At 43.0% G+C, this 14,309-nt stretch overlaps 1 protein-coding gene across 17 annotated transcripts in view; it reads right to left on the minus strand.

The window, feature by feature from the left end:
• Window positions 1-14,309, minus strand: part of LOC124273378 (chromodomain-helicase-DNA-binding protein 4-like) — a 58,775-nt gene that overhangs the window by 27,627 nt on the left and 16,839 nt on the right. For 15 of the 17 annotated variants that reach the window (XM_046708646.1, XM_046708631.1, XM_046708643.1 and 12 more), the window contains 11 exons: window positions 13,890-14,066; window positions 12,156-12,347; window positions 11,748-11,941; window positions 10,870-11,001; window positions 10,111-10,237; window positions 6,807-6,998; window positions 6,176-6,312; window positions 5,544-5,745; window positions 5,090-5,211; window positions 4,538-4,711; window positions 3,841-3,979 (listed from right to left, as the gene is read on the minus strand). In XM_046708646.1, coding sequence (XP_046564602.1) covers window positions 3,841-3,979; window positions 4,538-4,711; window positions 5,090-5,211; window positions 5,544-5,745; window positions 6,176-6,312; window positions 6,807-6,998; window positions 10,111-10,237; window positions 10,870-11,001; window positions 11,748-11,941; window positions 12,156-12,347; window positions 13,890-14,066 — 1,788 coding nt within the window. Of the gene's footprint in view, window positions 1-3,840; window positions 3,980-4,537; window positions 4,712-5,089; window positions 5,212-5,543; window positions 5,746-6,175; window positions 6,313-6,806; window positions 6,999-10,110; window positions 10,238-10,869; window positions 11,002-11,747; window positions 11,942-12,155; window positions 12,348-13,746; window positions 13,816-13,889; window positions 14,067-14,309 lie in introns of all 17 variants that reach the window. The other 2 variants (XM_046708634.1, XM_046708633.1) reach the window with 2 other exon arrangements.

The following is a 14,309-nucleotide window of genomic DNA, read 5'->3' on the forward strand; positions in this document are numbered from 1 at the left end:
TCACTTGTGAGGTGTTGTAGCACTATATTCATATCCCCAAGTTGGTAATGCGAAACTTCCGCTTATTCTCCAAACAGAAACTTAGTAGGTTTACTAACCATCTAGTTGTGTTAGTAGCTTGATGATGAAATTCAGGTGTAGTCTGAAACGCTGTGGATTTCGATCCACTTGTATCACGCCGCCTAGGTAAATCGCTATGCATGTCCTTTGACGATGTATGTGCACAACCGGAGTTTGTGTCCTCGATGAACTTTATGTAAAATCGCCTGACTGCTGTGCCCTTGTCTAAACTTGACAGGGGAGGTCTCTAACCTGAAGAAAGCAGCCTAATCATGAAGGTTCAGGTTAACTGGGCTGTAAGGAGGCTTGCTCGCTCATTGATATAAAGTTGTCACTTGCAACCTATGTCTTGAACTGTGAACTATGCTCGACCTCTGTGTAGGCGCTGTTCATCGGGTCCAATCAGAATAAGGCATTTTGATTCTGTAGAGTACCCGCCAGATGTCACCGGTGTAGCAGGAAAAGGAACCTTGTATAATATAGTGCCGCCGCTGATATTAGAACAATCATCGGTCTTCATCGTAACTTCCCGGTTACCCGAAAGACCACGGTTTCGAGGATTAATGGTAAACGCTACGAAAGCTTCAAGAAAAATACCTTGCTCTGTAATATTAATGCTGGGTAGGTTATTTTCCTGGCTGTCGAAAGTACTTCAGTTTTGAATATAATTCACTTCTTTATATATAAAGGTACAATAACTTGTAAGTTGTCAGCTTGTAGACTGTATACATGAATGTATCGCCATAATTGTAGAATTAAAGCTGAATTTGTTGTACATATTTCTTCTCAGAAATGTTGACGATTATGAGTTATACTCGCTGTAACAAGGCTGCTGTTCAATTTCGATATTGAATTGTCTGCAGATATGCGTAATGGTCACGCATGTAGATAATCGTATCGTCGTCCGGGATTGCATATACTAGCAATTTATACGAATAGTTGATTTCTGTGAAGATCTATGAAACGCCGCTGACAAATTAATACAGCGACGCTCTGTGTTGTAAATAGCCTGTGCAATTGTCTTCACAGAGGCTTATAGATCGCATCTGGCATACAGTTGATAGACAACTTATGCGATGTCTTGAACGGACTGAGGAGTAGCTATATATGACGAAAGTGGCTAGTATATGGAGACCTTGGAGGAGACTTCCTCGGTGAACGCCGAGACTTCACGGCTCTCGGCATCCCTTCTAGATCTACTGGTGAAGTAGACTTGAGCCACTTAGCCTTCGCGACCTTCGCTGGCTGGTATCGAGTCAAAGTCCGATTAGAATATATATATATATATATATATATATATAAGAGCTTTGCTTCGCTAATGGCCTCTGTGTTTAACAGGATGTGGGTCGGCGGCGCTACTCCTCCGCCGACGCCCCTTGTAGCTGGTGAGGCTCTAGCTCTTCGCTGAGGCGCCTGGGACTTGCTGGTTCTGCATAAGTAGGGCCGAGTGGATCATCTTATCATTTTCAGTAGTCGGTTACGTAAATCTGGTGATAAGTGTCTCAATGATCGCTCTAGATCTATTTAGGCCAACTAACATACGCCTCGGCCATGGATTCAACTGAACCAATTTACGATTGTAGTTCTTATTGTTGATATCGATGATCAACTTGTAGTTTTCATCGATGTCTTAAGCCTTGAAGAAGGGGTCCATGTTGTGCGTGGAAAACTTCTAGGCGGAAAGTTCGCAATTATGGTGTCTGAACTTTTGTGGCTTTATGGGATGCTATGTCTAGATTCTGTGCTACCGCAGCAATCGGGTCGATCGGAGGTAGGGTGATAGCATCTCGCGCCGCCTTCCTTCATCAGGTATGTCTGCGTGCACTGCCACTCTAGGAAGGTGATGTAGACTTGTGTGCAGACTTGTGTGGTAACCTGTGAGGCGATCGATGTGGTGATGTATGAGGAGATCGGAGACTATTGACAGCTTCACAAGCTCTTGAGTAGTCCCTTGACTCTGTTAAATGACGATCTATATTCGGGTGTCCTTCCCGAGTGCCTTCGCGAATGCCTTCGCTAATGCCTTCACGAACGCCATGGAACGCCTTCGCTGGCTTCCTCTGCGCTCGGTGCTGGGGAACGGCGATTTGAGCTTCGCTGGCTTCCGTGAGGTCTGGTGGCTGAGTCTGCATCTAAGGATGAAGCCGAGGAATGTGATGATCTATCCCGCCGCCGAAGGCCTTCGCTGAAGGCTGTACATCTGGGTCCTTCGTCAAGGTGGTCTCACGACTTCCTTCGCTTCGGCTGCATCGCCTTGGCTGCTACGCTGACTGGAGGTGCCTCTAGAGTGTTGTTCTAAGTTGGAGCCTTCGCTGGCGCTCGTGACTCTGGGCTGGCTGCTTCTCCAGTCTGTAGTGACCTCCATCACGCACCATGATTTGCCGTAGTAGCTCGCCTGGGATGGTCTGCACGGCAAAGTCGTCGGTGCCATCTCTGCGCTTGTTAGTGGTGGGGCCCTCAGGTAAGTCGCCTGACATCAGTGTAGAGACATCAGGCTGCATGACGATCTCTGCTGATGTCATTGTAGCTGTCACCGGGTCGCTACTTGTCTCATACGCCGAGGATGATGATCGGCTGATCATCGTAGAGGCCAAGTTCAGCGGCTGGAACAATCTCGGTTGAGAAAGTCCTAGTAGACTTCGCTGAATTCCCCTCAGAGGTCGACGCTGCCCTGGGGGTGCGAAGTCTGCGCTGAGTGTTGGTAGCGACGGGACCCTCAGGAAGATCATCGAATGTTGATCTGCGCTGACATCACTGTTGCCGACATCAGTCATTCTTTGATGTACATCAGGAATGATGATCGGCTGATCATCATACCGCCCAAATTCATGCGATGAGAACAATCTCGCTGAGAAAGTTCTAGTAGACTTCGCTGAATACCCCTCAGTGCGCGACGAAGGGATGTCTGGGGAAGCAGGATGCTTCTTGAGGCGGGCGGACTACGCCCCACGCCTCCACCATTCTAGCGAAACCCAGACGGGAGGGGGTCGACCAACAGCAGTAGACTGGCGAGGGTTCAGGTGTATCAGTCATGCTAGACTCTGCATACGCGACCTATCTGCTGCGCGCGCCTCTCAAACGCAAAGTACTATTTATTAAAGGTAGAATTGGATAAATTAGTATCGCAACTGCAACGCGAATCACATGAAACATGGCGCAGTACAGCTAGGGCATATTAAATGCGGATCAGCAGCAGAATAAAACGTAATGTGCAACAGTACAGAATTTTATCAACGTAATCCACTGCAACAGCACGGGCCCGCGCATAAACAGTAGAAACACCCACTAAATATCAATATATAATTGTTGAAAGATACTAGCTAAACCTCTATAGATCTCTATACGAGGTAACTAACTAAATATAATCAAAGGATATAGTGTGTCGGGAGACACAGGCGCTCTCACGTCCAGCTCACTGGGCGAAGAAGGAGAGAGTGAGGCACATGGGTAGAGGTGGCGCCCTCGTTCCCGCGCTTGTGGAAGGGAGGTAACTCGTGGTGTACTAATTAGTGATTTTACATTGAAGGGAACTTCAATTAGGGAGATACAAGTGTTCCACTATGTTCGCAAGAGGAAGGAGACAAGCAAGCAAAAGAGCATGAGTCAGGATAAGGAAAAATATGGAATTTGTCACACGTGATCGATTTAGTTGCCTTTTACAACAAGCATGGGTTACGAAAGACCAATTCTAACCTGGATCTTCACTGGCTCAATAATATGGAAGATTGTCCACTTGACAACAGAGAGGAAGACTGCCTATGGTGACAGTGTGACACTTACCATAGCAGCAGTAGGGAAGAGATAGGGGTGGTTGCAGCACTTCTTCAAGTCCATCATGATGTTAAGTAGAGACACCTGAGTCCCACCTTTGGTATTCAATGCATCAAAGTTTCTCGTCAAGATGTACTTGTAGTATTTCCTGTAAATACACATACTTTATTACTAAAGCTCATACCTCACAATGTAAAACTTGTCTAGCGAGACATCTAGATTATTTTTAATGACTTTGCAGTTTCATAAATGTACAGGTGTCATGGTTTGTTGATTAGGACTGGAATTGAGTTATGCTTTAAAACTGCTACTTTTTGCATGCAGGTTATGACACTTGAATTTTCTTGCCTCTTACAATCACTGTTTTCCTACGGACTGATGAACCAGTTTGTTTATGAAAACTATCCTCATTTAAGTACACTATTTTGACAAGCATGGGTTCCGGGATCTAGGGGTTGCTTGATCTGGTTCAACAGCAATATTCCAGATATATGTAACAAGATGAGTCCTGACCAGACAATGTGGTGATGGTCATCTTCAGTATTGAGTGTGCAATTACGGCACAAGGACAGTATTATTCATGTCAATGACCCTATCCCGTTAGCATAGCTGCCAATTAAAAAAAAACAGGTAGTTTATAAGACCAATTCTACCCAAATCTTCACAGGTCTGGAGATAATGAATGAAATGTGTCTGACATTCTTACTTCTGCATTGGACTGAGCTCCACCCTGACGATGAATTCACTCTTGGAAGGTATTCCCTTAAGGACATCGGCCTTGAGACGTCGGAGCAGATGTGGACCTAACAGATCATGCAGCTTTTTCACCTGATCCTCCTTCGAGATGTCGGCAAACTCGTCAAGGAAGCCTTGAAGATCACTGCAAAACATTTCTCAGAATAAATTATGCAAGCATAAACATTCAAACAAATGTTCTCTACCTTTAATGTGACATTACAGTAATACCATATACAGTCAAATCCCGATGAGTCGAATCTCTGGGGACCAAGTAATAAATTCGACTTATCGATGTATTCGAGACATAGGTATGTTTATGAGGGTAGAAAAAAAGATGATCCAGTCCTAATTCCTCCGCCTTAGCATGTGTTTATCTAATGATTATATCCCTATCACTAATAGGGGCACCTTATCAGTTCCAGTCTGATAAGAAAAGACAGTGATATCCGTAAAATCACTAATCTGACTTTTGAACTCACCCGTCAGAGGGTGACTAAACTGGTCCTTGTAATCTACTCACTTGAAGTTCTCCGGCGTGAGGAAGTTGAGGAGATGGAACAGTTCCTCCAGGTTATTCTGCAGAGGAGTTCCCGTCAACAGCAACTTGTACCCGATCTTGTACGAACTCAAGATACGGAAAAACTGAAAGATGTTACATACTTTGTTATACATCAACAAAACCCCTCAAAAACATATAAACCCCTGCCATCATTCTCTGAAGGACAAGAAATCAAGATTTCAGAAGATCAAAAACACAATAGAATACTTCTTCCTCACATTTCTTTCGAAGTTTCTTACACAAGTGAGTGATTGAGTGAGAGAGTAAGTTTATGGCTGCTAACCACCAAACCACAATTGTATGGTCAATGCTCCAGGGCTGCAAAGCTACTGTGGCCCATTAGACGAGGAGTCACCTGTGCACTCAATCCCTATTGAACACACCTTGCTTCACAGTTAACTCCTGCTTCCCTCACCTTCGACTGGTTGTTCTTGAGTCTGTGGGCCTCGTCAACCACTAGCACAGCCCAGCCAATGGAGCCCAGAGTAGCACTATCAATTGATATCAGTTCATATGATGTGAGCAGCACGTGGAACTTGATCGCACATCCCTCCCTCACTTTGGAGGCTTTAGCTCCACCACGGATAGCTCCTTCATCAAAGGAAAACTCATGTTCTCTGAAACAACAAGTAACTGATGTTTTATTCTCTGATAAGGATGTCAATGTGTCTTTGAAATGTGTGTAATTCTGCAGTTTCTTACTATGAGTAGGAATCCAAAAATAGTATCAATGTTTAAGTATTCTGTGAGAACACCAGTGATTGAAACTAACACGTTTTAACAAGTCCCTAAAATATGATGGACATAACACATGGCAAAATCCTTAAAAACGGCAAATTTCTTCAGGTTGTTCTGACACTCAAACTACTGGGCAGGTTGATTCCGATTATAGGATTACAGTAAATTTCTATCGCAGGAACTTCAATGTCAGAAACCTAATTATCAACTTTAAACTTTAAAAATCATTTTGTTTTCCTTTACTGTCCATTTTAACAATTGTAAACTATGTACGTATATCCAGCAAACTGGGTGAGGCCCTCTACCTACCTGATGACCATTCGGCTGTCCTTGTCACCAACATAAGTGACAACATACATCTCCGGTGCCCAGAACTCGAACTCTCTCTCCCAGTTAATGATGGTTGACAGAGGAGCACTGACCAAGAACGGCCCTTTAGAATGTCCCTACAAGAACAATACATCAGCCATGTTATCCTTGCACGTTCCACAGTACGTATGTGGAATCTTTTATTTCCACCACCAGACAAATTGTGCAGGTTATTAACATCCAATGCTTCAACACGTCAAATGAACACTGTATGATACTGATGAGGAAATCCAACTACAAAATTATTTCAACCCTGACACTTTACGCCGTTTTCAGCAATGTTCCTGCAATATCACAGTAAAAGCACACCACCAATTGGATTCACACATTGTACCAATGTCAGGAATCCAACTCAATGCTTCGACCACTTTAACCTGCAGGCTACCCCACCACCCTTCTACACTGACCAATGAAATGATTTCAATTTCATACATAATGAATTGTGTGCGCTGGAAAAGAAAATTAGATCAGCCCAAAATACAGTGGCTAACATGAGCACAAACGCATAGCTAGTGACACTTTTGTCATCAGCATCTGAACACAAGTAACAAAACAACAGGAAAATACTGACCTCCTTGAAGAGTGAGTACAGGAAGGAGATGGTCTGGATGGTCTTGCCGAGACCCATCTCATCAGCCAGGATGGTGTCTGTCCCGTTTTGCCAAGAGAAGCGGAGCCAGTTGAGACCCTCCAGCTGGTAAGGGTGGAGTCTGCCACCTGTGGCTTCGATGTATTCAGGTTGTGTATCGAACTTCTTGCGTAACTGAGATCACAACATAGACACTGTTTTATGTCGACACTTCAGAACCAATGTTTGCATTCACTCAAGCTGAAGCAAGCTACACACTCAATGAAATTAACATGAAGAGCAAACTAAATCTCAAAATGTTTGGTCTGAATCATGCATGGGAGCCGGAAAGTGTTTTCACAAATATAGGTGACAGTGGATGATGTTACACAAAAAGCTGTGATGATGTGCGACAGTGATGTCTACTGATGGCGTCTGACAACGATGTTTGATGATGTGCGACAGTGATGTCTACTGATGGCGTCTGACAATGATGTTTGATGATGTGCGACAGTGATGTCTACTGATGGCGTCTGACAACGATGTTTGATGATGTGCGACAGTGATGTCTACTGATGACGTCTGACAACGATGTTTGATGATGTGCGACAGTGATGTATACTGATGGCGTCTGACAACGATGTGTAGTGATGGTGACAGTGATGTGTACTGATGGCGTCTGACAACGATGTGTAGTGATGGTGACAGTGATGTGTACTGATGGCGTCTGACAACGATGTGTGGTGATGGGCGACAGTGATGTCTACTGATGGCGTCTGACAACGATGTGTAGTGATGGTGACAGTGATGTGTACTGATGGCGTCTGACAACGATGTGTAGTGATGGTGACAGTGATGTCTACTGATGACGTCTGACAACGATGTTTGATGATGTGCGACAGTGATGTCTACTGATGGCGTCTGACAACGATGTGTAGTGATGGTGACAGTGATGTGTACTGATGGCGTCTGACAACGATGTGTAGTGATGGTGACAGTGATGTGTACTGATGGCGTCTGACAACGGTGTGTAGTGATGGTGACAGTGATGTCTACTGATGGCGTCTGACAACGATGTGTAATGATGGTGACAGTGATGTGTGCTGATGGCGTCTGACAACGATTTGTGGTGATGGTGACAGTGATGTATACTGATGACGTCTGACAACGATGTGTAATGATGGGCGACAGTGATGTCTACTGATGGCGTCTGACAACGATGTGTAGTGATGGTGACAGTGATGTGTGCTGATGGCGTCTGACAACGATTTGTGGTGATGGTGACAGTGATGTATACTGATGACGTCTGACAACGATGTGTAATGATGGGCGACAGTGATGTCTACTGATGGCGTCTGACAACGATGTGTGGTGATGGGCGACAGCGATGTATACTGATGACGTCTGACAACGATGTGTGGTGATGGGCGACAGTGATGTCTACTGATGGCGTCTGACAACGATGTGTGGTGATGGGCGACAGTGATGTATACTGATGGCGTCTGACAACGATGTGTGGTGATGTGCGACAGTGATGTCTACTGATGGCGTCTGACAACGATGTGTGGTGATGTGCGACAGTGATGTATACTGATGGCGTCTGACAACGATGTGTGGTGATGGTGACAGTGATGTATACTGATGACGTCTGACAACGATGTGTAATGATGGTGACAGTGATGTATACTGATGACGTCTGACAACGATGTGTGGTGATGGGCGACAGTGATGTATACTGATGACGTCTGACAACGATGTGTGGTGATGGTGACAGTGATGTATACTGATGACGTCTGACAACGATGTGTGGTGATGTGCGACAGTGATGTCTACTGATGGCGTCTGACAACGATGTGTAGTGATGGTGACAGTGATGTATACTGATGACGTCTGACAACGATGTGAAATGAAATGGACAATGATATGTGATAACCATGAGTCGTGATGCATGTACAATATGGACAATGATATGTGATAACCATGAGTCGTGATGCATGTATGATATGGACAATGATATGTGATAACCATGAGTCGTGATGCATGTATGCGATATGGACAATGATATGTGATAACCATGAGTCGTGATGCATGTACAATATGGACAATGATATGTGATAACCATGAGTCATGACGCATGTACAATATGGACAATGATATGTGATAACCATGAGTCGTGATGCATGTACAATATGGACAATGATATGTGATAACCATGAGTCGTGATGCATGTACAATATGGACAATGATATGTGATAGCCATGAGTCGTGATGCATGTACAATATGGACAATGATATGTGATAGCCATGAGTCGTGATGCATGTACAATATGGACAATGATATGTGATAACCATGAGTCGTGATGCATGTACAATATGGACAGTGATATGTGATAGCCATGAGTCGTGATGCATGTACAATATGGACAATGATATGTGATAACCATGAGTCGTGATGCATGTACAATATGGACAATGATATGTGATAACCATGAGTCGTGATGCATGTACGATATGGACAATGATATGTGATAGCCATGAGTCGTGATGCATGTACAATATGGACAATGATATGTGATAACCATGAGTCGTGATGCATGTACGATATGGACAATGATATGTGATAGCCATGAGTCGTGATGCATGTACAATATGGACAATGATATGTGATAACCATGAGTCGTGATGCATGTACAATATGGACAATGATATGTGATAACCATGAGTCGTGATGCATGTACGATATGGACAATGATATGTGATAACCATGAGTCGTGATGCATGTACAATATGGACAATGATATGTGATAACCATGAGTCGTGATGCATGTACAATATGGACAATGATATGTGATAACCATGAGTCGTGATGCATGTACGTGACATGATGGATGTGAAGTGATGATATGAGATGTGCATTAATGTGTAGCCATGCAAGTGACTTGTTGTGATGCGTGACCAGGTTGCATAGACGGGTGCATAGATGTACTACTGCTCACATTAAACATGGGATGACATGGGAAATCTATTTCCTAATGATCACAACACATTTTCCCTGTGAATAAATGAAACTGAAGTGGATGAATAGCAGTAAATCCCACTGCAAGGCTTACTTCAATAACAACAATGGACAGTTCTGCTTCAAACAACCACATCAAACATGGTCAAAAGTATTCTTTCAAGGTCAGAATAAACAAATCCCAAGAGCTCTGAAACTGCATTGTTTTTCATCAAATAAGCCTTGCATAAGAAGCAATGAAAAGCCACAAGCCACAAGCCACATGATGTTCTCAATGAGATTGAGACTCACGTCTGTGGTGGGATACACAGGTGGCATTTTTGGCGTCTGCACCTCAATTTCTTTGTCCCGGGTCTTCTTGGCACTTTTACCCTTCTTCCCCTTCTTGTCCGAGACACCATTACCGTTCATCAAGTTTCTGCAAGTTGTAAAATTACATTACATTAACTCGAACACATGCAATATACATTTATTTTTTCAAATATTCCAGCTATATCATGGAAGCCTGCCAATAATGGAGTTTGGATGGACAATCCAGGGATCAATATTATGAGCAATGACCAACAGGGTCGAGATATGATTCCCCGCTGTCAGCCCTCAAGTCACCTTTTACAACCAGTGTTGATTGATGGAGACCAATTCTGACTTGGAAACCTACAGAAGTACAACAATTGTGGTACACTGGGTTCATGTTGTTGAACAATATTCCAGCATGTTACAGTGGCCTGTAAATAATCCAGATTGACTGCGATTAATTAACAATCAGAATCTTAATGGCACAATGACTAACTCGTCCAATTCCCAAGCCCAACAACACACACACTCCTAGTCAGACAAGCATGGGATTCTGGCACATATTCTTCCTGAGGCTTGTTTACAAAAGTTGTCAGACTAATGGCCAATTTCATTAATTCATAAAGGCAACAATACCATCAGCAACCCTTTTCCACAATAACTCCCTTTATCTGAAGCAGTGACTACATTCAAGAAGACACCCTTGGGAACTCTGGCAAGCTGCAGAAATGTGCCACAGATACTCTGTACACTTACCTTAAGCTTTCATACTGATCTACAAATTTCTTGAAGTCCGCTATTCCGGAGTCCTCGGACTCCCAGGTTGCCTGGTCATACGGCAAGTCCCTCCACTTAGTCAGGTACCACGTGGTGCCATCTCGGGTGGTTCTGAAATACATGACATGTCTCTGAATACCCTGTACTGCAAAGATCAGATTATGCTTCAACAAGATACAAACTTCTGAGTCTGTCAGCAAGACAAGTCAATATGACAACTAGGGCTGTGCAATATAACCGGTTTACCGGTTCAGAAAACGATACATATTGCGATACGCGGATCAAAAAACGGTATTTTGACATGCATTCGGAAAACTTCGTAACACTCGGAAATCTTCGGATATTTCCGGGTTTTTTAAATTGTTCTTTTCCCTGTTTCATAAGTGCCAAATGTTACTTACATTTTTATTTTGTCATGATTAAAAGTTTTTATCAAAGGTTTATCAATCATATTGATTTTGTTGTGTTTTTGCTTTAAAATCAAGCATTAACTCGATTATAAGTAGTTTTTGTTACAAAAATAATCCTTGCAATATATTGCAATACATATCGCAATATATGCTTCCGCATCACAATATGAAAATTCTCTGCAATACCCACACCTAATGACAATGTTATCAAGTAACGAAAGTGAGCTGGTCTGAACGTGGTTCTGTAGGTATTGTAGTTCTACCTCACCTCCATGTAGGAGAGTACCAATCTCAGGAAACATGGGATTACAACCCAGCATAAGCCCATGAGTAAAGTAAGAAAGCAATTGACTATGTTGCCCTTCAACAGTCAAATGAATTCAAAAAAAAACAAAATAGGATAGTACTAATGAGCTTCAATTCTGCTGTCTATCTCAGTGTTGTTACCTGTGGTTAATGATCCTGTGTATCTGTAACCACTCTGGCCGCACCCCGTATCGGTAGAACCTATCCTCCAGGTTGTGTGGGTCCTCGCTGTCCATCTTGTCTCGGTACGTGCTGCCGTCCTCCAGTGGCGGGGGCTCATCCATGTCATACTTGCGGATGTAGTTTCTGAACATTGCCGGGTGATACACATCAAGCTGAAAGGACACACGCCACACATGTGTGATCACGTGAATGAACTGATCAGCTTGTTGGGATACAACCAACACAATCAGATGCAGGGCAAATAGTCATATTTTGGTCTTGATGGACAATTCTTAGAATATAAAGAGGCTGAAAAAAAAAATGTAACACAGCAAAGTGCTTGACATGAATTTTTAGTAACATTTAATGAGCATCTGTGTGTCTCACCTGCAGCTCAGTAATCCAGTTACAGTGCCAGTAGGACATGTCGTGCCACTTGACGAAGAACTCGCGCACAAGCTTGGAATCATCTTTCTTCAGATCTTCATGATGTGTGTGATCAAGTTCATCATCTGTCTTTGGGGGTTCCTTCCAGCGCCAGGTTAAGATCTTAGCAACCTTGCCAATCAGGGGCTCACACTGAAAAACACATGTCCATTTTGCTATGTAACAAGTCCCCAATGTGTCAGCAGATCAGTTTATTTGCATTTTTTTATTGCTGCCATACTTATAAAATCTCTGATTTATGCCTTAAGGTTTCAATTTCTATGCGGTTTTATGACGCATACAGCAATACTCCGGATATGATGGGGTTTTGTTTGTAATCAAGTCTGGACCAGACATTCAGTCTTGGACAACCACGACCAACCATCCAAGACATATTGCAGCCTGTAAGATACAGGCAATGGTCACTGGGCATTTTCGCTAGAACATCCCCCCTTTCCCAATAACATGTCAACATGACAGCAACTGCAGAACACGTATTTTGGAACTGTATTAACACGCTCTCTGAAATTCCTAGCCTTTACATGTAGAATTTAGCGACAAAAAGATAGAGCAGAGAGAAGGGGAAGACAAGCACAGATTCAAACCCTGTATCAGATGAGTGAGTGAGTATGGTTTTATGCCGCTTTTAGCAATATTCCAGCAGTATCATGGTGGGGACACCCGAAATGGGCTTCAAACTCTGTATGCATATGGGTAATTGAACCCGGGTCTTCAGCGTGACAAGTGGACGCTTTAACCACTAGGTTACCCCTCTACCCCCCTGTATCAGACGAAAACGTTCATACATGTGTACAGCATTTCAACTTAAGTCACCGACACATTACCTACGAATGACCGACATACCCTAATACACTACAATAACAAAACCTGCAATACTATTGCAGACTAGAAAGTAGTTGATAAAGAATATATGAAAGTCGTGTAGAAAATGTCAGATGTGTTGGAAATAGTGCTATCTTTATTCAACAAATATATAAATATCACGGTTAATACACCATTAAAGGATACAATATCTATCAATATGACCTTATTGTAGTAAAATTTGACCATGAAAGAATTAAACTTGAAAAATATGAAACTCATGAAATTTATGAAGCAACAACAAAAACAATCAATTTGAAATGTTAACATACGAAACACGAACAAAAAACTTGCAAAAAGTGAAGTACTACCTGTTCCTCAGCAACACATCTGCCCACAAGACGATAGGAAGTGCATCATTTATCGTGTTTACGGATTTGATAGTCATATGAACATGCCTGAACAGCATATCAAGTCCATATATGAGATTACACGGTGTATATATGGTGAAACTTCACACTCTAAGCTCTGTGTTGGACTACAGTAACTTGAGTACTGACAAATGTCATTTTACAATGGACATTCGATGATTTTTAATCTGTTGATATTCTGTTCACCTGTTGCTTGTTGTCCAAGTTTGTGAGTATATAAGCAGTGCACCCATTCCCCTATTGATTACAACATATGTAGCACTGCACACATTACTTGCCGTTCGCGGTCAACTACTCACTTCCTGTTTGCGCTTTTCCCTCTCCGAGAGCACCTCACCTTCCACTTCTTCCCCTTCTTGTATCTCAGGCTTAAAGAAAACACAATTAACAAAAATTAACACTAACAAGGCGGGCAAACTCTACAAGGAGACATGCAACTTACAGAACAGCGTGGACAATGCCAGTCACCATCGGGAACATTTTGAATTGGCGGTTTGAGACAGTTGGGGTGATAGGCCGAGGGACAGCTGTCGCAACAGAGAAGCTCGCCCCCGTCTTTACACACGCGGCAAAACTCCATGTGTTCATCTTCTTCCTGTTCCTTGATCCCTTCTCCCTCCTAGAAGAGTAGAGGAGTAGCAGGGTTACTATGGCAGTCACTGAAAGAGGCTGCAGCGGACTGAAGAAGTTATCGTGTAGCTGGTGTTGGGTGGGAAGCAGACATGCTGTGACATGATCCAAACTCATTTCTTAAAAACTAGTTCTACATTTAATTAACTAAATCTTCCTTAAACCATTTAGTTGTAAACTTAATTCCCTAAATCTATATTGCAAAAACCACAACTTATTCTGAACATAACTC

The sequence above is a fragment of the Haliotis rubra genome, unplaced genomic scaffold (genome assembly GCF_003918875.1).
Source record: "Haliotis rubra isolate DU_JTF1 unplaced genomic scaffold, ASM391887v1 Scf18, whole genome shotgun sequence".
NCBI lineage: Eukaryota > Metazoa > Mollusca > Gastropoda > Lepetellida > Haliotidae > Haliotis > Haliotis rubra.